The 19,970-nt window shown below is 56.0% G+C and overlaps 1 protein-coding gene and 1 long non-coding RNA gene across 22 annotated transcripts in view; one reads left to right on the forward strand and one right to left on the reverse strand.

The window, feature by feature from the left end:
- LOC112932716 (uncharacterized) overlaps positions 1 to 4,165 on the reverse strand; it is a 76,743-nt gene extending 72,578 nt beyond the window's left edge. For all 4 annotated transcript variants that reach the window (XR_003237537.2, XR_003237536.2, XR_012001484.1 and 1 more), the window contains exon 1: positions 4,063 to 4,165. This is a non-coding gene — a long non-coding RNA (uncharacterized lncRNA). The remainder of the gene's footprint in view (positions 1 to 4,062) is intronic.
- A 1,058-nt stretch (positions 4,166 to 5,223) lies between these two features.
- The window catches only part of BIN1 (bridging integrator 1), a 52,351-nt gene continuing 37,604 nt past the window's right edge, over positions 5,224 to 19,970 (forward strand). For 15 of the 18 annotated variants that reach the window (XM_072757497.1, XM_072757510.1, XM_072757504.1 and 12 more), the window contains exon 1: positions 5,225 to 5,481. In XM_072757497.1, the coding sequence (XP_072613598.1) occupies positions 5,398 to 5,481 (84 nt within the window). In that variant the 5' untranslated portion in view covers positions 5,225 to 5,397. Of the gene's footprint in view, positions 5,482 to 6,434; positions 6,466 to 7,360; positions 7,463 to 19,970 lie in introns of those variants that run through there. The other 3 variants (XM_072757501.1, XM_072757508.1, XM_072757507.1) reach the window with 3 other exon arrangements.

The raw sequence follows: 19,970 nt of genomic DNA on the forward strand, positions 1-19,970 counted from the left end.
CTGTCATGGCTGGGGTGAACAGCTCACCTGGGGTATGGGCACATCATGGTGCACATCATGGCACATGGCTGCACCGAACCACATCAAATAAGGAATGAGTCTGTAAAGAAAGTAGGTCAACTAGATGAGCAGACCAAATTGACTGCATCTGCATCCATTGTATACAGCCACCGTTTACATGGTCAATTCTGACACTCCAGGGGCTTTACGTATAATAATGCTCATCATTTTCACAATATTTAAAGAGATTCACCCCCTATTACAGATGAGGCTTGAACAGTTTAAATAATATAGCCAAGGATGGAAAAGTGGTCAATGGAGGACCTGACTTCTGACACTAGATCTGTCTCTTCCTCTCAAAATATCCTGTGGCCTTTTACACGTGAAAGGGAGTGAGGATAACCACTCAGGGGGCCCTTCTTGGACATACATCACACATGGGCTGCCCCGAAATAATGCTTCTAGAAACACAAATCCCCTTTTGGTTCTTCCTGTAGATTCTCCTGGATTTTCCATCTCTAAGAGACAAAGCTTGCTGTCCTAGGAGGGAGGTAGGAAGTTGACCCATTCCAGCCATTGGAGATGGGCAAGTGTGGACTGAACTCCATTTAGGAACTACACTGTGCCCTGTGCCTTTGGGTAAACCTACCCTGTCTTCTCTGAGTCCCCATCGTTATATAATGATGACACAAAGTCTTACTGCTATGGAACACAGGATTCTTCAGATAGTCACAAGAATATAAATAAAAAACTTGCTTTGTAGGATGGAATGATGATGATCATGATCATGAAAGCTTCTTAATCAATTCTTGAAGAACATAAGGAAAACACGAAGGTGGTGTTATTTTCTCTCCAAGGGAAAGGAGGACTGCCCTTTGCGTCTGAGTTCTTCGTGATTTGGAAAATCAGTCCCCAAGACCTCACAGTTCGGACGGGCACACAGCACACACGGTCTGCTTTTGTGCTTACTCTTTCTGCTCTGCCATATTGTGGTTTCCCAATCAGCATCCCAGGAGACAACTTCCTCATTTCAATTTGCATTTTTAATACCATTTCTTTTTGATCATCAATATAGTATTTGCACAAAATTTGGAAAATAAAAAAGGAATGAAAAAAGCCTCACCCCAAATTGCTCTACCCAGAGATACCAACCACATTTGGATAGCAGCTGGCACTATACTCATATACAATTCAATATCCTGCATTATTCTCTTAACAACACATTAGCGGCCTTTCCCCATCACAAAAAACTTCATAAGCATTGTTTTGGCAAACATTTCATGCATTGCTATACTATAGTTTAGTTAATTGCACGTGGTAATAGCCCTTTGTGCAGAGGTCTGAGAATAGACTGGACAGCTGGGCCCTTGGGGTTTTCTGTGCAGAACTAGAGGGACACAGGGGTGGGGACCTGGCCCTGAAGGGGCAGAAGGAAAGGCAGCCCCAGAATACACTGCATATTTGCTTGTCTGTTCATTTTTTCCTGCCTCGATATTAAGATGACAGACATCTGTGTGATTAAAGCTTTGCTAAAATTTTAAATTATTTCCTAAACTTGAAATTCTAGGATTGAAGAATATAGGCATTTCAATGAGTCTTAATACATATCTCAAGACTGCTTTCCAGAAATTCGATTATCTGTTACACTCTCAGAAGCAAAGCATGGGTCTGTCTCTGATTTTAAGTAACATAATTAAAAAAAAATTCACTACTTTGAAGAAAGTAGAGGCAGGAATGTTATGTTTCATTGATTTAATGAATGCTTTTTAAATTTTTCTGGTAAGACTGAACTTTTAAAGTATTTATTTATTTATTTATTTATTTATTTATGTATTTATTTATTTTTGAGTAATCTCTATACCCAATGTGGGGCTCGACCTCATGACCCTGAGATCAAGAGTCACATGCTCCTCTAATTGAGCCAGCCAGGCACCCCAAGATTGAACTTTTATTTTTTTTAATTTTATTTTTTTAAAAGATTTTATTTGTTTATTTGAGAGAGAGAGAAAGACCGAGAGCATGTGCAAGCAGGGGGAGGGGCAAAGTGAGAGGGAGAAGCAGGCTCCCTGCTGAACAGGTAGCCTGATACTGGGCTGGATCCCAGTACCCCAGTATCATGATCTGAGCTGAAGGCAGATGCCCAACTGACTGAGCTACCCAGGTGCCCCAAGGCTGAATCTCCACTTTTGTGAATTATCCATTTGTGCCATGTGCCTAGTTATATTGGGATCTTTTAATGTTTTTTTGTGAATTGTGAGAGTTCTATTTTTAAAATATTTTAAAATATTTCCCTTGTTTCTAACACTTTAATCTTTTTATGTCAAATTTCTTTTCAAAATGGAAATACCTTTATTTTTTGTGTGTGTGGTAGTGAAAACAATGGGCTATCATGGTAAAATAAAAAATCAGATACAATAGAAAATCAAAAAGAAGAAAGTAAAAATCTCCTACATTCTTACCCCTTGGACATTTTTGGAGTATGTCCTTCCAAACTTTTAACCTTATGTGTTAACAGTATTTTTTGAAGTTTAAAAAATTAAAATGTTTTTTGTATCCTCAAAGTAGCATTGTTTATTTCAAAATATCTTCCAATGCTTTTGTGTTTAGAAAAGACTTTCTAATCCGGAGATCACATTAAGAATTGCCATGTTTAGAGGCAGAGCTGTGTGTGTTTAGTTATGAAGGCCATATTATAGCATAATATGGAATATTTAGGAAATTAAGAGGAAAAAAAATCACCTGTAATGCTTTAATTTTATACACGTCTATTTCCTTTGGGCATGGTCCTTTTGAATCTTGGAACATGGGTACTTGTATTTATTTTTAGTGGTTGCAAGGATAGTGCATGCAGTTTTTGTTCTTCCCCTTTTCATTCACAATTATACTGTAAGCTTTATTTTCATGTTCTACATCTCTGTAATGGTTTTTTTAGAACAATCCCCCTATGGCCCCTTGGGTCGCTGTGCAAGCTAGCTGACTCAATCCTGCTGACAACCATCTAAGATTCTAATTTTTTTGTCAGGTGATATTTTGAAACACCAAAGTACAGCAAAGCAGAATCTCCCACTGTTCCCTGGGAGTCAACTGGAATAGTTTGACTTCCGCTCATTTCCTCCTTTCTTCAGAGGACTGTTGGGAGAAATCGCTCTTAGGGAATGGTTAGAAAAATGACAATTATAAAATTAGGAAAAGAGATCATGAGGTGAAATTGAGGTTTTAGAAGAAAGTTGCTTTAGCAACTCAGTCTGCACTGTTTAGGTTTTGATTTTGTAACTCACGAATCGGTCATGAGTTTATAATAATAATTTTGACAAAATGCTTTCCATTGGTGCAGTGCTTGGTGTTTTTTCTGGGAAGCAGTTTGGCTTATCAGCTGAGGGCTTTAGGGCAGGAAAACCTGGGTTTGGAGATCCGTTTATCTCTTGTGACCTTCAGCAAGCCTCTATCTTTCTGCAAAACAGGAGGAATAATATGCCAGGAGGGAGGACTAGTTAAGATCACCTCCATGGGTCCTGAGCAGTGATGGGAAGAACCTGCAGGAGTAATCAGAGTTCAGGGGACCTTCCAGGCAGAGGGGAGCCAGAACCTTTTATTCCTGGCTCTCAGTTTCTCCATTTGTATGAGGAGGGCGCTTGGTGTCCGGTCGGCAAAGCCCTTCCTGCTGACTCCCAGGAGCCTCCCAGGGTCCCCTGCCCTGATCTGTCCACCCTCCTCAGCTGGGCCCCCAGGAGTGCTCTCTTCACTCAGCTCCACCTACAGTCCCTGAGAAACCTACCAGGGCTGTGCCCTGGCCTCCGGGACAGAGAAGGCTGCGGCATCCTTCATAGCCTCTGACATGACTTGGGGGAAGGGTGTGAGTGGGATTCATACATTTTGAAAAGCTGGTTGGCAGTAACCTTATCTTCTCTTTGAATAATGATCATCAATCACTTTTTTCCCCCCTGTAGGGAAGAGAAGACAACCCTCTGTACAGTGGCTGAGATCCTGGAATGCACAATCAGAGGTTTGGTTCCAGGCCTCTATATGCCTCATCTGTAAAACGGGAATGATAATAGCACCTACCTCCTAGGGCGGTGGTGGTGGCACTTAGCCGAGTGCCAGGCACGTAGTAAGTCCTCAGTAACGTTACGTCGTTGTCATAATAATAATCATTGCCAGCACGTGGGAAGATGGAGCGCAAGGTCGGCAGGAGCTAGGAGCCAGGGACAGAGCTCGGGAGGTGTCGGAAGGTGTCCCAGAGGGCCCTGGTGGGAGGCGGAGCGTCCAGCGCGAGGCCAGCGCCAGCGCCAGTCCCAGGCCCAGCCCCCGCCCCGGCCCCGGCCCCCGCCCCCGCCCCGGCCCCAGTCCCAGTCCCAGCCCCCAGCCCCAGCCCCCAGCCTCAGCCCCTGCACCAGCCCCCGCCCAGCCCCGGCCCCGGCCCCAGCCCCAGTCCCAGCCCCCAGCCCCAGTCCCAGCCCCCAGCCCCAGCCCCAGGCCCCGCACCAGCCCCCGCCCAGCCCCGGCCCCGGCCCCAGCCCCGGCCCCGGCCCCAGCCCCAGCCCCAGTCCCAGCCCCCAGCGCCAGCCCCAGGCCCCGCACCAGCCCCCGCCCAGCCCCGGCCCCGGCCCCAGCCCCGGCCCCGGCCCCAGCCCCAGCCCCAGTCCCAGCCCCCAGCCCCAGCCCCAGGCCCCGCACCAGCCCCCGCCCAGCCCCGGCCCCGGCCCCAGCCCCAGCCCCAGTCCCAGCCCCCAGCCCCCAGCCCCAGCCCCAGTCCCAGCCCCCAGCCCCAGCCCCAGGCCCCGCACCAGCCCCCGCCCAGCCCCGGCCCCGGCCCCAGCCCCGGCCCCGGCCCCAGCCCCCGCCCCAGTCCCAGCCCCCCCCCCCAGGCCCCGCGCCCCCGCCCCGGCCCCCGCCCCGCGCCCGCAGCGGAGGCTCCGGGCTCCAGGGCGCGCTCCAGTCTCCGCGCCGCGCCGCCAGGGTCTGAACGCAGCGGCCTGCAGACCGGTGTCCCCCCGGAGGGCCCGCACGTCGGTCTCGGCCCCGGGGCGGTGTCCCCGCGGCGTCCCCGCAGTCGCAGTGGCCGCAGCTCTCGCCGCGCGCGCCCCGCCCCGCCCTTCCCGCGTCCCCGGCCGCGGCCTCGGCACCCGCGAGGGCCCTTTAAAAGGCAGAGCCCGCCGCGGAGGGGGCGGGGGGGGGCGCCGACCCAGCCCGAGGCCCGGCCCCTCCTCCCGCCCGCCCCGCCCCGCCCCGGGCCGTCCCCCGGTCCCCGCGTCGCTCGGCCGCACGCTCGCGGGGCGCACGCTCCGCCTCAGTCGCTGGGCTCGGCCGCCTGGCGCGGGGCTGCGCGGGGCTGCGCGGGGCTGGGCTGGGCTGGGCTGGGCTGGAGGTCGGCGCCCCGCCGGCGAGGCCGCAGCCGCGATGGCCGAGATGGGCAGCAAGGGGGTGACGGCGGGCAAGATCGCCAGCAACGTGCAGAAGAAGCTCACGCGCGCGCAGGAGAAGGTGAGGGGCCGGCGCGGCCGCGGGGTCCTGCTGCTCCGGGCCGGGCGCTGCCGCCTCGGACGGCCCTGCCGGGGCCTGCGGGGTCCTGGTGCCCCCGGGCGCGCCGTCAGCCCCGCACCCCGGGGCCAGGGCGGGGCGCAGCGGTCCCCGGGTTCGCGCCCCGCGCCCCGCGCCCCGCGCCCGCTTGGCGCCCCCCGCAGCCCGCAGCCCAGGGCCGGCCCACGCTGCTCCCCCCGCCCGGGCCCGGCGAGGCCGCCGCGAGGCCGAGGGCCCCGGAGCTGGGAGGCGACGCGGCGCCCCGGTCCCCCGCCCCCGCCCCGCGGGCCGCAGCGCGATCCGGTTTCCTTTCCCGGGAGCTGCCCGCGGCCTGGACACTCCGGCGCGGCCCCGGGAGCGCAGACCGCGCGCCCCTCGGGAAGTGCCCAGTCCCCGCCGGGCTCCGCGTTCCCGGCGGCCGGGGGGGCCCGCACCTGGCGGGCAGCGGGACACCCGGGGGCGCGGAGGGCGCCGCGGGAAGCCCGAGTCCCCGGTGCCCGGAGCGCGCGGCCGGGGGCGCGGGGATGGAGCCAGGCCTCGGGGCGCTCCGACGGCGCCGGGGCCGCGGGGCGGGGGTGCGGGTGCGGGGCGGGGGGGGCCGCTGGGCTCCGCTCTCCATCCCGGACACCGCTGGTGCAGCCGCTGACGCCACTTCCCCTGCCGACCCGGACCCTGAAATCCAGGAGGGCAGAGTCTGAGCTGCGGCCGGGTCCCCCCAGGCCCCGGCGGAGCCTGCCCTCCGCCGCGCGGCGCTCAGCCTGCGGGGGACCCGGGGGCCGGCCCGCTCCGCCCGCCGCGGCTGGCGGTAAACAATGACTTCTGCAGCCGAGACCTGCGGGCTCCCTAAGGATGCAGCCACGTGATGGGAGGGGGCAGCGACCGGAGCTTCCTCGGAGCCTCCCCAAGTGCCCAGCGGCTCATCCCTGAAGTCCCAGGCCGAGGACATGGGTGGGTGTGGTGCAGGTTAGGACCCTCGCCGCCCCAGACCTGGCCTGCACAGCAGCTGACACCCCCCTCCCCCTCCCCACCGCCCCCACCGGCCCTGCGCCGGGCTGCAGGAGGGATTAGAGCAGCGCAGATAGCTGCCTGGGCTGGGAAGGCTTCAATAAGCGCCCCTGGGGGGGGGGGGGGTGCGGCTGCCCTTGCTTCCTCCACCCCCCGCCGGCCCAGGACTGGGTAATCCATCTAGGTGCCTGGAGCCGGCAGCTCTGGGTTTAGCCCTGGGCTTAGCCGACTTCCTGCTCCTCAGGAGCTGAGGAAGATGAATGGGAAGCAGAAGGTTAGCCAGGCCCTGCCCCCACTCCACTGATGTCCTACTCCTCCCCTGCTCCCCTTTGCTCTTTGGGTATCTCCTTTGCCCTGGTTGCCTTGTCTCTGCAGTGGCCTCTTTCACTCATTTCAGGGGCTGTAGGCATGAGCTGTGTCTCCCTTTTAAGTGGCAGTGTCATCACTGACCCCACAGAGCTGCCCCCCCCCCCCTTCAGCTCCTGTTCCAGGGCATGGGCAGTTAGCTGACAGCTGGTCAGCCATGGACACTGGCCTCGGTCCGGGGCTGGCCCTGCCCAAGCCTGGGCTCCAACAGACTCAGGTTGTTTAGGGGTACGGGAAGCCGAGAGCAGGCTTCCTTCAGGACCCTGCTGCAGCCCGTTCCGGGGAAGCCTGATGCCCCAGTGCACACCAGCCTCTCCCCTTTGCCCTCCTATGGTTCAGAGTCTGGTGCAGCCTGGATCGAGAGCTGCCCCTGCAGCATCTTCTGGCAGCGTTCAGGACCCCATCTAATTCCCATTGCCACTGGTCTCACGGGCACCCCTGCCCCTGTCCCCACCCTGCCTCGGCCAGATCGGTGCGTCATGAGAACGATTCCAGTTGTGTTGCCACAGGAGGGCATTTCCTGACCAGGGACAAGCAGGACCCTTGGTGCAGGACCTGGATATCATCCGCATAGGTAGGGGGGCCTCGTCTCTCCTTTTCTTCTTTCCCAGTTACCTGCGTCTTCCCACAGCCCAAATATCCACCAGGGTTCAGAGGGTGACTGTGTCAAGGAAGACTTGCCCTGTGGTGCCTGTGGAGCCAGTTCTCTTACGTCCCCAGCCTAGCACGTCTCTCTGTGGGTCTTGGCTGGGCAATACCCATCTCATCCTCCTCCCACCCCTGTATCCCTCTTCTGGGTGCTCCCCCTGACGGGAAGGCAGGTCTGTGTGTGCGGCCCCGGCAGGTGCAGGTGTGGAGTGACTGTTTATGGACAAACAAGTGCATTTAGGGGCTTGGCTTTGGGAGCCCTGATGCAGGCCTGGGGGTGGGCTGATTTGTGCTGCATGCTTCTCTTTTTTCCCCCAAGTTCAGCAAATCCTGCCTTGGACATGTGCTCTGTGCCTGGTCCTGGGCTGAGCCCAGGGTGCACTGGGGAGCGGGGTGTGCATGGCTCTGATTGCTGTGCAGCCTACTTTTGTAAGGTCCCATGGCCTCTGGCTGTGAGGAGGCATGAGAGTGTATTGGAAGGGTCATCAGGGTCTGAGTACTGCTTGCCTCCTAGCACCTGGCTGCCCCAGAGTCCTGGGGTGCAGAGCGTGTGCCGGAGCTGGGGCTGGGGGGGTCATGAGGTCATCTTCCTATTGCATTTGGCTCATTGGACCCTCTGTAAATGACTCTGTCCATTTTTGGGCCTCAGTAGGGTGGCTGGGCAGAGCCAATGTAGGGTGGAGCCTGGGTCAGATGACAGAGGATTAGAGGTTGGCCTGCTGGGCCCTTTGGGGGAGGGGCAGGTGGGGCAGAAGGGACAGCTGGGTGGGAGTGGAATCTGGCCTGCTGGCCCTTGCGCCTGAGGCCTACTGCTTAGGAGTCCTCACTCATGGAGCATGCGTACTTGAGGGAGGCCAAAGCTGGGCTGATGATAAGCACAAGGAAGAAGGCTGTGGCGTGGGGTGGCGGGGGGGGAGTGGGGGGCGTGGAGGGTGGGAGTGTGTGCTCTTTCTGACTCCCTGAGTCTGCTGGGAGTGGGGAGGCCCAGCTGGGAGGGGGCAGGGCCCAGGGCTCACCAGAAGAAAGGTGCAATGGCAGTTATTTATAGGACCCTGACACATGGCCCCGATGGCACCATGCTTGTCGGGTGGTCAAGGTCTCCTAACAAAGTAGCCCTACCAGCCTCAGCTGGAGCCAGGCCTGTACAACCAGTCCTTACCCTCACAGCAGCCTTAAGAGGAGCCGACCACATAGAATAGCGGGTGCCCTGGGAGTGGGGCCCATCTGGGTCTGCAGGAGGGCCTGTGAGGCTCCAGGCTCCTCTTACCTCCCTGCTTCCCCAGGCCGCAGCCAAAAGTTGGTCCTCTCCCCCTGTATTCTGCATTTCTCCTCATCCTGGTGTCCCTCTCTCTGTCCCTGGGCATCGGAGGATGCTTCCTGTCCCTGTCTCTTGTCTGTGCCCACATCTCACCCAATGGCACCTTTTCCTTGGCCTCTCTCTATCTCCTTGATCCGTGTCTCTTTCCTCTGAGCTTGCACATGGCTTTTGTACTCTCTACCCCCAGAGCAGCTTCTCCTTGAACCCGAGTTATTGGTAGAGATGGTTCACCTTGCCTGCTGGAGGGGAGGTTCCTGAGCCAGGCATCCTCAATGCTAGGGTGTCTGTGGGGACTCAGGGGACATTTGGCTAAGGAATGTGGGCATGGAGAGGTTGGAGACATAGACTCCAGACTTCCCTGAGCTCCAGTGGGCCCTGGCTGGGCTGGGGCTCAGGGATGAGCTGAATCCCCACTCGGTAGAGTCTGCTGGCTTGTGCCAGGACTCAGAATGAGGCAAAGGCTGTCTTGCCCAGGGGCCTGCAGAGAAGGGTGTGCTGACTGGGTTGCATGGGGCATGGAGGTGTTCTGGGAGGATCCATGTGAGCCAACATGTGGGGTGAGAATGAGCACAGGAGACCACCTGTTCACTTGAAGAAAAGGAACAGGCTGTGTTGGGAGTGGTAAGAGGTGGCTGGGTGGTAGCTTTGGGCCAGATTTGATCAAGTCATGTGGGGAAATCTGTATGTCTCTTGGATTCTCAGAGAAGCCACAGTTTGGATTCTTCTCCCTTCCCCACAGATGACCCCTTCAGGAGCCCCTTTCCCATCTCCGACTTCTGGCAGCCGGCCAGGTCCCTACCCCTGGACTAGGCAGTCTTTTATTTTATTTATTTTATTTATTCATGAGAAACACAGAGGCAAAGACACAGGCAGAGAGAGAACAGGCTCCACGCGGGGAGCCTGATGTGGAACTTGATCCCAGGACCCCAGGATCACAACCTGAGCTGACGGTAGATGCTCAACCACTGAGCCACCCAGGCATCCCTGGACTACACAGTCTTGATCCAGCTTGTCCCTTGCAAGCTGTGTGACTTGGACAATGTGAAGACAAGGCTTTTGCCTCTCCCTCTTGCCTTAACCCAACACCAAGTCTTGCATGGTTCTGTTTCCATCGTGTTCTGGAATCCCTGGGTCCTACCCTCAGCATTAGGCCTCTTTCCCACCACAGGAGAAAAGACTACAAGGACATGTTGGAGAGACAACACACATGTTCTTGGCAGGCAGGCAGTCCTCAGTTTCCCCATCTAGCCAAGACCTAGGGCAAGGTGCAGGACCTTCACGTATAAATTGGGGCAATAATGTTTCCTCTGCATGTATTTGTTTTGGGGAGTAAAGCCTTGGACAGTGCCCAGCACACAGCCAGTGCTCACTAAATGCCAGCCCTGTGGGGCAGGGCAGTACAATGAAGCCACTCTGGAGCCCGCCGTCCCTGCCTAGGCCTTTTTCCCACCCCTCTCCCTGTGAGTGTCCATTACAGGCCTGTATAGACAGCTAATCCCTGCTGAGCCCTTAGCTGATCAGGGCTTATGATGTCCCAGTCCCCGGGTGGTTGTGGTGGTAGTGGTGGTGGTGGTGGTGGTGTGTGTGTGTGTGTGTGTGTGTGTGTGTGTGTACAGGGGCAACCAGTAGCAGGGGAGGGAATCAGACAGTTCTGGAGTGAATCTTAACTCACCTTACACATAAACCCAGTGGCTCTGGGTAAGTTTCTCCCTTCTCTCTGGGCTTCTTTACTTTGGCCATCAGTTAAGTGTTGGGAGTTTGCTTATTCATTCTTTTATCCATGAAATGAACCTCAAATACCCACTATGTGCTGGGCACTATTCTAGGGACAGGGGGTACAGGGCTGAACAAAACCAAACCCCACCCTCAGGGAGCTGACATTCTAGGTGGGAGGGTGGGGACGAGCTGGTAAAGAAACAACCATGCTGGCAGTAATGAAGCAGGCGGTGGTCTTTCACTTTTCCTCCATGGATTCTGATTAATGGGCTCAGCCTTTCCTGAGCATCCCTAGTACCCCTGCTGAAGACTCAGGTGTGCATGTGAACTGGGGTGCTCATACAGCTCAAGGCTACTGGCCAGGGAGAGCCTCTGAGTGGCAGCTTCTGGTCTCCAGGTGAGAGGGCACCTGGGGGAGGAAGGCTGGCTATTGGATGTCACCCTGATGTGTTGTGTTTTTCAAAAGCCTGTTTGGCAAGTCTCCTTTTGGAATTAAAAGTGCAAAGAAGAGGATGCCAGTGCTAAAACCACCCAGCAAGGCACTGACAGAGGACTGGCCCGGGCAGCTTGGAGGAGGCTGGGCAGGGGCTCCAGTTGTAGGATGTAGGATGGGGAGGACAGGAGGGTCCCTGAAGGAGGAAGAGGGAGGCACCGAAGATGGCGCACAGGCACTTGCAAGACTTTTTAGAAAGCTGGGTTTGGATTGCTCCTCAGGCATTATTGCCCTTGGGCAAGTCTCGTTGACCTCTCTGAACCTGTTTCCTCACCTGATAGAAGTGGCACGTGCCATGCGGCCTGCTGTGCAGGTTAAGGGCTCATCATTCCCCAAAGGAGCTGGTCTTGTGCCCTGGAAGGGGTGCTCATGGGACCTGGCTGGCCCTGGAGCTCCTGGGGCCTCCCCAAAGAGGCTACCACCTCCCAAAGAGGCCACCCACTTGTGGATGGGGGAGCAAAGCTGGCTGTATGCTGAGGGCTGGCGGGTCAGGGCTGGGCCAGTGAAAATGGAAAGACAGACTCTTCTTGCTCAGGGGAGCCTTTGTCAAACATTAACTTAATAATGACCGCCGTGGGTATTGTTTTGTTTTGTTGTTTTTTTAAAGGCTTTATTTATTTATTCATGAGAGAGAGAGGCAGAGACAGAGGCAGAGGGAGCAGGGGCTCCCCTGAGGGGAGCCTGCTGTGGGACTCGATCCCTGAATTCTAGGATCATGCCCTGAGCCAGCAGGTGTCCCACAGCCCCCACAGCCGTGGTTTATGGTGTGGCTTCTACGTGCAGGTGCTCAGGAGAAATGCTCATCCCCACTGCAACCAGGTGAGGTCATGATGATTCCCACTGAACAATTGAAGAAACTGAGGCTGAGCAGTCGCGTGGCCTGCCCATGGGCTCTCCTGGTCAACTGTCCGGCTTACCTACTGTGTCTTTGGGGAGCCATGCAAATGAAGTGCGAATCCCTAAGGACCCTTCCTGATCCCTCCTGACCAGGAAGGTGTTGTCTCGTACTGATCAACTGACAGATTTGGGTCCCCAAGACCTTCCTCCCCCATGAAATGAGATTTGAGGGCCCTTGTCCCCCACTGGATCCTTACCTAGATGTGACCTTTACCCTTTCGGGGTGTGTAGGGTGAGGGCACAGCCAGAGGTTTCTGGATGCCATCCAACACGAGAGTTTGTGCAAGCCAAGGAGGACAGATGAGGTAATGCGGTGTGTATGTGAGTGTGTTTTCCCAAAAAGAAAAGCTGCATCCAGTTCATTCAGGATAAAGAAACCCTCTTTATTAGGAGAGTTTGTCTCCTTTTGTTTTTGTTGTTGCAACAGTGTTTCCTTTATAGAGTGATGTTACTACTATTTTTTAAAAATGTTCTTGGGGAGGAAACAGTCATGCAACTGACCGCACACGCACATGCACTGGCCAACACAGAAGTCTGTTGCTGGAGTGGCACCTCGTCTGGGACCCGCCCCACTGCCCCTGGGGAGCTTGTTGCCCGCGCCTGTGGACTGGCTCTGTGGAGCGGGAAGGCAGCTCTTGTGGGTCCAGCTTGAGTCTGACCCGTGCAAGTCTGGCGCAGGCCCCCTGAAATATCCGTTCTGTGACGCTGAGTCCTGCTGCAGTGGCTGTGGCTTCTCCAGCTCAGTGCACAGTGCTCACATGGGTTCCTTAGGCAGGGCTGGTAGAGGCCCAGGAGACCCCCTGGGATTTCAGGGTGCACGATGGTTTTCAGGGTAGGGCAGCTGGAGCTGTGGGATTGCGGCCCTTCAGGGAAGGCCTTCGTATCCCTGCCGGCCATAGGCCTTTCTGAGGGACTGAGGCCTTGCTGCAAGGTACCACCTCCCCCAGGAGAATGGTCCAGGACTGTGGAGGAGCTTGCCTGAGCCCGGGGCTGCAGCGCCTGGGCGCAGAGACTGCAGTTCTCAGGAGTGGGCTGTGGCCCTGCTGGGCGGCCTTGCCTGGCTTTAGGCCAGATGCGACAGAGGGCTTGTCCTCAGCCCTCTGCCAGAGTCTCCTTCCAGCCTGAGACGGCGTTTAGGGGCAGAAATGCCAGGATGGCTGACCTTGGGTCTGTGTGGTTTGCTGGACCACGACTTCACCGCTACGGCCAGTGAGCCATTGCCCTCATACCCGTTTCCGCTCTACTCTTTGCAGGGCTTCTTCCCTCCGTTTCCTGGGCCTCACCTTCACGCCCACCGCCCAGCAGATGGGTGGGAGTGGGACCCCAGCATGGGCCAAGAGTGGGAACTGGAGCTGCAGGCAGTGGGGCACACAGAGAGCCAACCGGGGTGCCCTGGGGGTGGGCCTTTGTGCCTCCCAGGCTGTGTCTGGGCCTGGGGCGGCAGCCAGGCCCCTGGGGCTGCCTCGGCCCTGCAGCAGGGCAGTGAGCCGCAGGCATGTCTGCCTCCGCCTCCGCCTCTGCGGGGTGAAGGCCGCAGCATCTCTAGGCTGAGCCCCACGGCTGGGAGTGAGTGGGCGGTTGCAGCAGCAGCCCCACGGGGCTGCAGGGAGGGACTCTGCAGCTGCTCCTGTGCTGGGGCTCCCAGAGCAGCTTCCCAGGGATGTCCCTGCTGGCCCCTCGTTTTAGATGCTAAACTTACTTTTTTTTTTAAAAGATGTTATTTATTTATTCGTGAGAGACAGAGACACAGGCAGAGGGAGAAGCAGGCTCCATGCAGGGAGAGGCAGAGACACAGGCAGAGGGAGAAGCAGGCTCCATGCAGGAGCCCGATGTGGGACTCGATACGGACATTGAGATCATGCCCTGAGCCACCCAGGGGCCCCCAGGTGCCTCACTTACACTCAGCCAGCCTGGTCAGGTTGTGGTGACCTTATTCGTCCTGGCTGTCATCCTCCTGTTTGTGGCTTGCCCACCGTGGGCCATGATGCGGAAGTGCTGAGGGTACTGAGAGAACCTGCTCCTGTCCTCAAGGAACCCCCAGTGCCCGTCACAGCCCTGGGGAGGGATTGAGGCAGGGACGCTAGTGCCTGAAGAGCTTCTCATCCAGCCTGGCCAATCATGGAAGTCTCCTCAGAGGAAGCACCTGAGCTGGGTTTGCAAGGCAGAGGAGATAGGTTGTGGGGTTGGGAAAGGATGTTTCTGGCAGCCTGTCAGGGGTGGCTGGAATGTGTGTGAGTGAGGGTGGTGGGGTGAGGCCCGAGACTGAAAGGACAGGTGGGGAAGTGCAGACCCTGGAAGGCCGTGCGGGACCCCAGACCCCTGTGTGCCTCAGTCTGCTCACCTTTCTTCCTCGTGTGTTGTCTGAGCCATTTGTCAATTTGTCTTCTAGACTGGGCTTAGCCGAGAACCTGGTGTCTCACTATCCAGGGCTGATGGAGCCCCTGGCTTTCTGGGGAAGAGGAGGAGCTCTGGGTGTGAGGGTCAGTCCCCTGAGGGAATGACCTCAGGCTTGGCCAGGCTAGGATCCATCTGTGCCACACGGGGTCTGGGGTAGGGCTGCCATCCTGAAGTCCAGTCTCTCAGGGCTGCGATCACAGGGGCTGGGTGATAACTGTTCCCCAGGCTTGCTAGAAAGGCACAACATCCTATACTCCCCACCTTATATATATATATATACATGCTTCTTTATTTGGGGGCCCCAAGGTGACACTGGGGGGGTGACCGCTAGGCTTGGAGAGTTTAACAGCTGGGAGAGGCCATCAATGCATCAGTTCACCCCTCTCGAAGGTACCCCTGTGTGCCCTGCCCTTTGTGGCCAGGCCGTTGGTCAGAGCAGGAGAGGGTGCTCAGGGGAGGAGGGTCCTCAAGGGAGGAGGGCCCTCAGGGGAGAAGGGGTCATGCCTGCGGTGGGGCCTCTGGCTGTGCTGGGAGAGGAGTGGACAACAGGAATAGTAAGTTGGTGATGTTGTAGAATGGAGGCTCAGTGGGCGGCGCTGGCCGGTGAGGCGGGTTGGGATTTCCACTCAGGCCTGTGGCTGGAGGAGCCATCAGAGCCCTTGGGGCCAGAAGGGGGATCAGGTGACGGGACAGCCTTTGTCAGACCAGCCCCTTTTCCAACAGCTGCTGCTGCTTTCTTTGGACCCTGGGTCAGCTCAGCCTCTCCCCAGGACTGTCGCCAACATGCCTGAGCCCTGGATGAGCCTGGGCCCACCAATGGCTACTAGGGACAGACCTGGTACAGGAGACCTGGGCGGGGAGAGGCCCCTCAAGGGGACCCCTGCTCCCCACTCCCATCCACCATGGCGCCCCTATTTCTGTGCTCTGGGGTAGCATCCACTCTGCCAGGACATGATAACTATCTTGGGGCCAGATATAGGTGGTGGGTGGATGCGGGTGCTAACCTGGAGCCTGGAACACTAGCAGCTGGGCAAAGGCAGAGGACAGATTGATTAGGGGTTAAGGTATGTGTGTGGGACGCCTGGGTGGCTCAGTGGTTGAGCAGCTGCCTTTGGCTCAGGTTGTGACCCCGGGGTCCTGGGGTCGAGTCTCTTTGTCGGGTTCCTGGCATGGAGCCTGCTTCTCCCTCTGCCTGTGTCTCTGCCCCTCTCTCTGTGTCTCTCATGAATACATAAATGAACATCTTTTTTTAAAAAAAAAAAAAGATGTGTGTGGGAGGAAGACAGGCCCTAACAGAGAGGAAGCAGTGTGGCCCCTGTGACCACTTGCATACTCTGCGGTCCAGGGCAAGCTGCACCCCCATTTCCTTCTCTGTAAATGGGAATGAGGGTTCCTGTTCCCATGGGCTTGTGGAGAGGACCCAGGAGGAAGTGATATGATCGGAGCTTGGTCCCTGGTGGGTGCTGACACACAGGCTTTTTTTCCCTGGAAGCATCTTGGGGAAGCCCCTGAAAACCCACAGGTATGGACCATTCTGGCTTTTGTGTTTTGGGCTGTTTGTTTTGCTTATGACAGGATTCTTGAAATTGAACTGCGTATACCTCCCCCCTCCCCTTTTTTCCTGTATTGGCTGAAAAAGCTAAATTGGAAGGCAATGGTATCATTTCCTGGAGGATAGACGTCAGAGCCCCCTGAGCCAGAGCCCAATTGAATGAGGTAGGGGAAGGACAGGTGGTTCCAGGTACGCTGTGCTTTCAGGGACCAGATGACGGGCATGGAGCATGGGACAGAGATGCTGGGTCTCCCATGATTCATTCATTCATTTGAGCCTGAGCTGCAACAGAAGGGCCTGGCTGGGCCTCCGAGCCTCAGCGTGCCCATCTGGGAACTGAGAAGGATGAGATCCTCCTCTCAGTGAGATAAGGTGAGCTCTGGGACTCTTATAAGTGCTAGTGGCAGCAATGTGTCCCTGCTGGGTCTAGAGGATTCTGCAGGGGAACACAGTCATCTTATCTCTGCAGCATTGTGCCATTTATGAACAACCCGTACACCCACCTTTTTTCATTTGATTCATTGTCTCGCTGACCTGTGAGGTAGGCAGATCTGGGTTATGGTTCCATTTGACAGATGAGAGCACTGAAGCTCAGGAATCTGGGATTTCCTCCCTTCCAGTCTTCAGACTTGGCCTTAGGTTGGCCTTTCACAGATGCTGCCACCCCCATCACTGAATCCAGAGTTGGGGGATATTTTTTCTTTTTTCTTTTTTTTTAAGTAATCTCCACATCCAGCTTGGGGCTTAACCTCAGCCCCCTGAAGTCGGGAGTCCCTTGCTCTACCCACTGAGCCAGCCAGGCCTGCAAGGCTCTCTTAGGGCGAGTCTATTGAAGTGACCGTGTACATGCCTGTGCCTGGTGTGTGTGTGTGTGTGTTGGGGAAGATGAAGCTGGCCGGTGGTTGCCCCAGGAGACTGGCATGTCAGAGTAGAAGGTGAAGCTGCAGAACGGGCCATTCACTGTACTGGGGTTTCCTCATAGCCCGGCATCCACCAACGAACTCCATGAGAGAAGGGGGAACCTGGTTGTCCCCAGGAATGAAGGGACCCCAGAGGGTCAGATTTGGACAGAGCTGGCCTGATCTGTACTCCTCAGGGAGCCCAAAGGTAGAAGAGGGGGCTGAGCTTGGGCTCCATAGCTCCTGCCTCCCACAAAGAAAGAGTTGGGGGATCCTCTGACAGGAGAGACGTAAGGATGAGCTAATGGCAGAGGGTGTGAGCTGAGCACTGATCTAAAATGAGAAACAAAATCCACAATTAATTGGAGGCATTTGCTGAATCTGGGACAGGACCCAAATACTGTTGTTTTTTTGAAACTTAAACATAAACCGAGCCCGGGGGTTATTTATTTGCTCCCCCTCCCCACCCCACAAGACATTCTAGCAATCTGTTCTGGCAGTGGCTTGGCTGAGCTAGAATGTCACCGCCTTCCCCATGTTGACCCCTTAGCCTTCCTAATTGGGTGGACCATGGGTCTGGAGGAGGCCACGACCAAATGGGGCCCCAGGCCCTTCATGGAGATGTTGGGGGTGGCCCTGCCCTGGATCTGGTGGACTGTTGGGGGCCCCATCTTCATGTCTGATCCTGGCACTGCTGGTCCAGGACACTGCAGAAGCCACCTTGAGGAACAGCTGAGTCAGCACCTTGGGAGGCCCGTGGTCAGTGGCAGGACAGAACCCGGTGCCTTCATCCCTACTTTGTGCCACTGCACTCACAGGTCACACTGCCCCCGTGCACCCTAACAGACGTGGGGAGGCTGCCACCACATTCTGCAGCCAGCGCAGTGCCACTCCTGAGCAATGCAGCAGAGAGAGAAACCTCCAGGCAGCCAGGTGCCCTCAGCACACCCCGAGACCTGGGATTCTAGCTCCTGTTCTCCTGGCCTTTTATCTGGGACTTCAGCCAGCTCCTTCACCCTTCCTGCTTTGGTTTCCTCCTCCATAGAATGGGGTAGCTATCTTCCCTGTTAGACCCATAGTCGTTGAGGGTGGAGGCTGGTCCCATGGTGAGTCTGTGCCTGGCACCTGCACATAGTAGACGTGTAATGCTAAGTGAGTTGGAGTGTGAGGCTCCAGTGCAGAAGCAATGGTAAAGGTTTTGCAAAGTGCCTTGACTAGTGTGGCAAGGTGGAAGGCCTGGGTTCAAATCACAGCTCTGCTCCTCCCAAGCCCTTGACCTTGAGCAAGTTACTTATCCTCTCTGGAGCCTCGGTTCTCCTGTTCGTGAGGATTAAATGGGAGGATGGTGTCTCCACTTGACACCAAGACACTAAATGTTGGGGTGTCAGCTCACGGACCCAGCTGTGCTCTGGAGTGGGGGTGGCCAAGGTGCCTTAGGTGGGAATAGGGTGTTTGACTGCACCCTGCACTCTGTGTGTGTCCTGTTGTTCTGGCCAAGTCTAGGCCAGCCCTAGCCCACTGATGATACAGTAGTCCAGGCCCAGCTTGTAATCTAATCTAGATAATGAGCCTGAGGTCTCCGAGGAGGAAGGGAGGAGGCATTCCTGGAGAGGGCTCATGGGGTGGGGGCTGGGTGACAACATGGACCCCCCCTTCACTTCCCACCCTTTCAGCTCTCTCACCCTGATCTCCTTTCCCTGCAGGCAACAGAATCTCTTACAGCTTTTAGATGATCCAGAAGTGTCCAGAGCTGTAGCATGGGAGGGTCAGGGGCTGACCTTCAGAATCTGGGGTGAGGTGTCCATCCCCACGCTTTGTCCCACTCTGATCTTTCCTGTGTGCCTCATTTGGCACATTACCATGATTTAAAATTTTTTTTTCTAAAAAGAATTGGTAACTGTCTGGCTGTTCAGCTTCCCCTTCATGTTGAATTGTGTTTCCTGGGTAAGAAGGCTCCAGGGGAAGAAGGGCAGGTAGGCATGAACTCCTCCCCAGCAGGCATGCAAGGTGTTCTGGGGTTTGCTGTGATTTTGGGGAGTTTCTGCGACCCTTCCTTGCCCTCGCTGTTAACAGCCTTTGGTGGGAGCCTGGATGTGTTATGTGGAGGAGGGTGGGCCAGATCCCTGGGTCCCTCCTTAGGTGGTGAGACAGGGGCTCCAGGGCTGATGTCTGCATGAGGCCTGGGAAGCCCAGAAGGACAGGCCTTTCCTGCTCACCTGGTCCTCACCTCCCTCCTTTGATGGTAGAGGTAGGACACTGAGACCTGAAAAGTGCTGACCTGCCAGGCCTCTGGTGGCCCCACATCATTCCCCTGAGCTGTTCCCGAGCCAGTGAGGCCTCCAGGCCTCTGCTCCTGTGCACTGACCTCCTCTGTCTGCCGAGCTTGGGGGGGAGGTGCCTTCCCCTTCAGTCTGCCCCTCGCCCACCCTCTTTCTCTAACCTCCCCCTCCAGATGCACAGAAAAACAGGATGCAGGATCAGCAGAAGGAAGCCTGGAAAAGCCTGTCCTGGCCCCTGAATATTCATTCCATCTGCCAGAGGCAGACATGTGATGGATGGTGGTCCCATTTATTTCCCCTACCCCAGCTCTCACTCTCGACCGGATGACCGGGTTACCAGGTGGTCAGATACCCCTTCCCCTCCAGTGCCTTCCCAAATCTCCCCCTGCCTCCACTAGTGAAATGCAGTGGAACTAGCCCTGGTGCGCTGGGGAGCACTCAACCAGCTGGTCCTTACCCATTGATCCCCTGTCTGTGAAGTTGGGGACTTACAGGGGTGCCCTTACAGGTCCTGGGGACTTGTGGACAGTCCAGGGCGGAGGCAGGGAGGTGAGCACAGCTCTCAGGCAGATGAGGGCCTGGGAGTGAGTGTGGGGGCCGGGACTGCTGGGCTGTGTGTACTTGTCTGCACTTTGTTGGGCCAGACTGGGTGGGAACTCTTGAAAGGTGATTGTGGGCATTGACTCCTTTGAGTAACAAAAATAACAACGATAGCCAAAATAGTGGTGATACTGTATTTGGAAAAAATATCCCATATCTTATCTCCTTTAGGTACTCTTTGTTTTATTTTTTTTATTTTTTTTTCTTTGTTTTATTTTTAAAAGTATTTGATTTATTTATTCATGAGAGACACACAGAAAGAGGCAGAGACACAGGCAGAGAG

Source organism: Vulpes vulpes, chromosome 5 (assembly GCF_048418805.1).
Source record: "Vulpes vulpes isolate BD-2025 chromosome 5, VulVul3, whole genome shotgun sequence".
Classification (NCBI taxonomy): Eukaryota; Metazoa; Chordata; class Mammalia; order Carnivora; family Canidae; genus Vulpes; species Vulpes vulpes.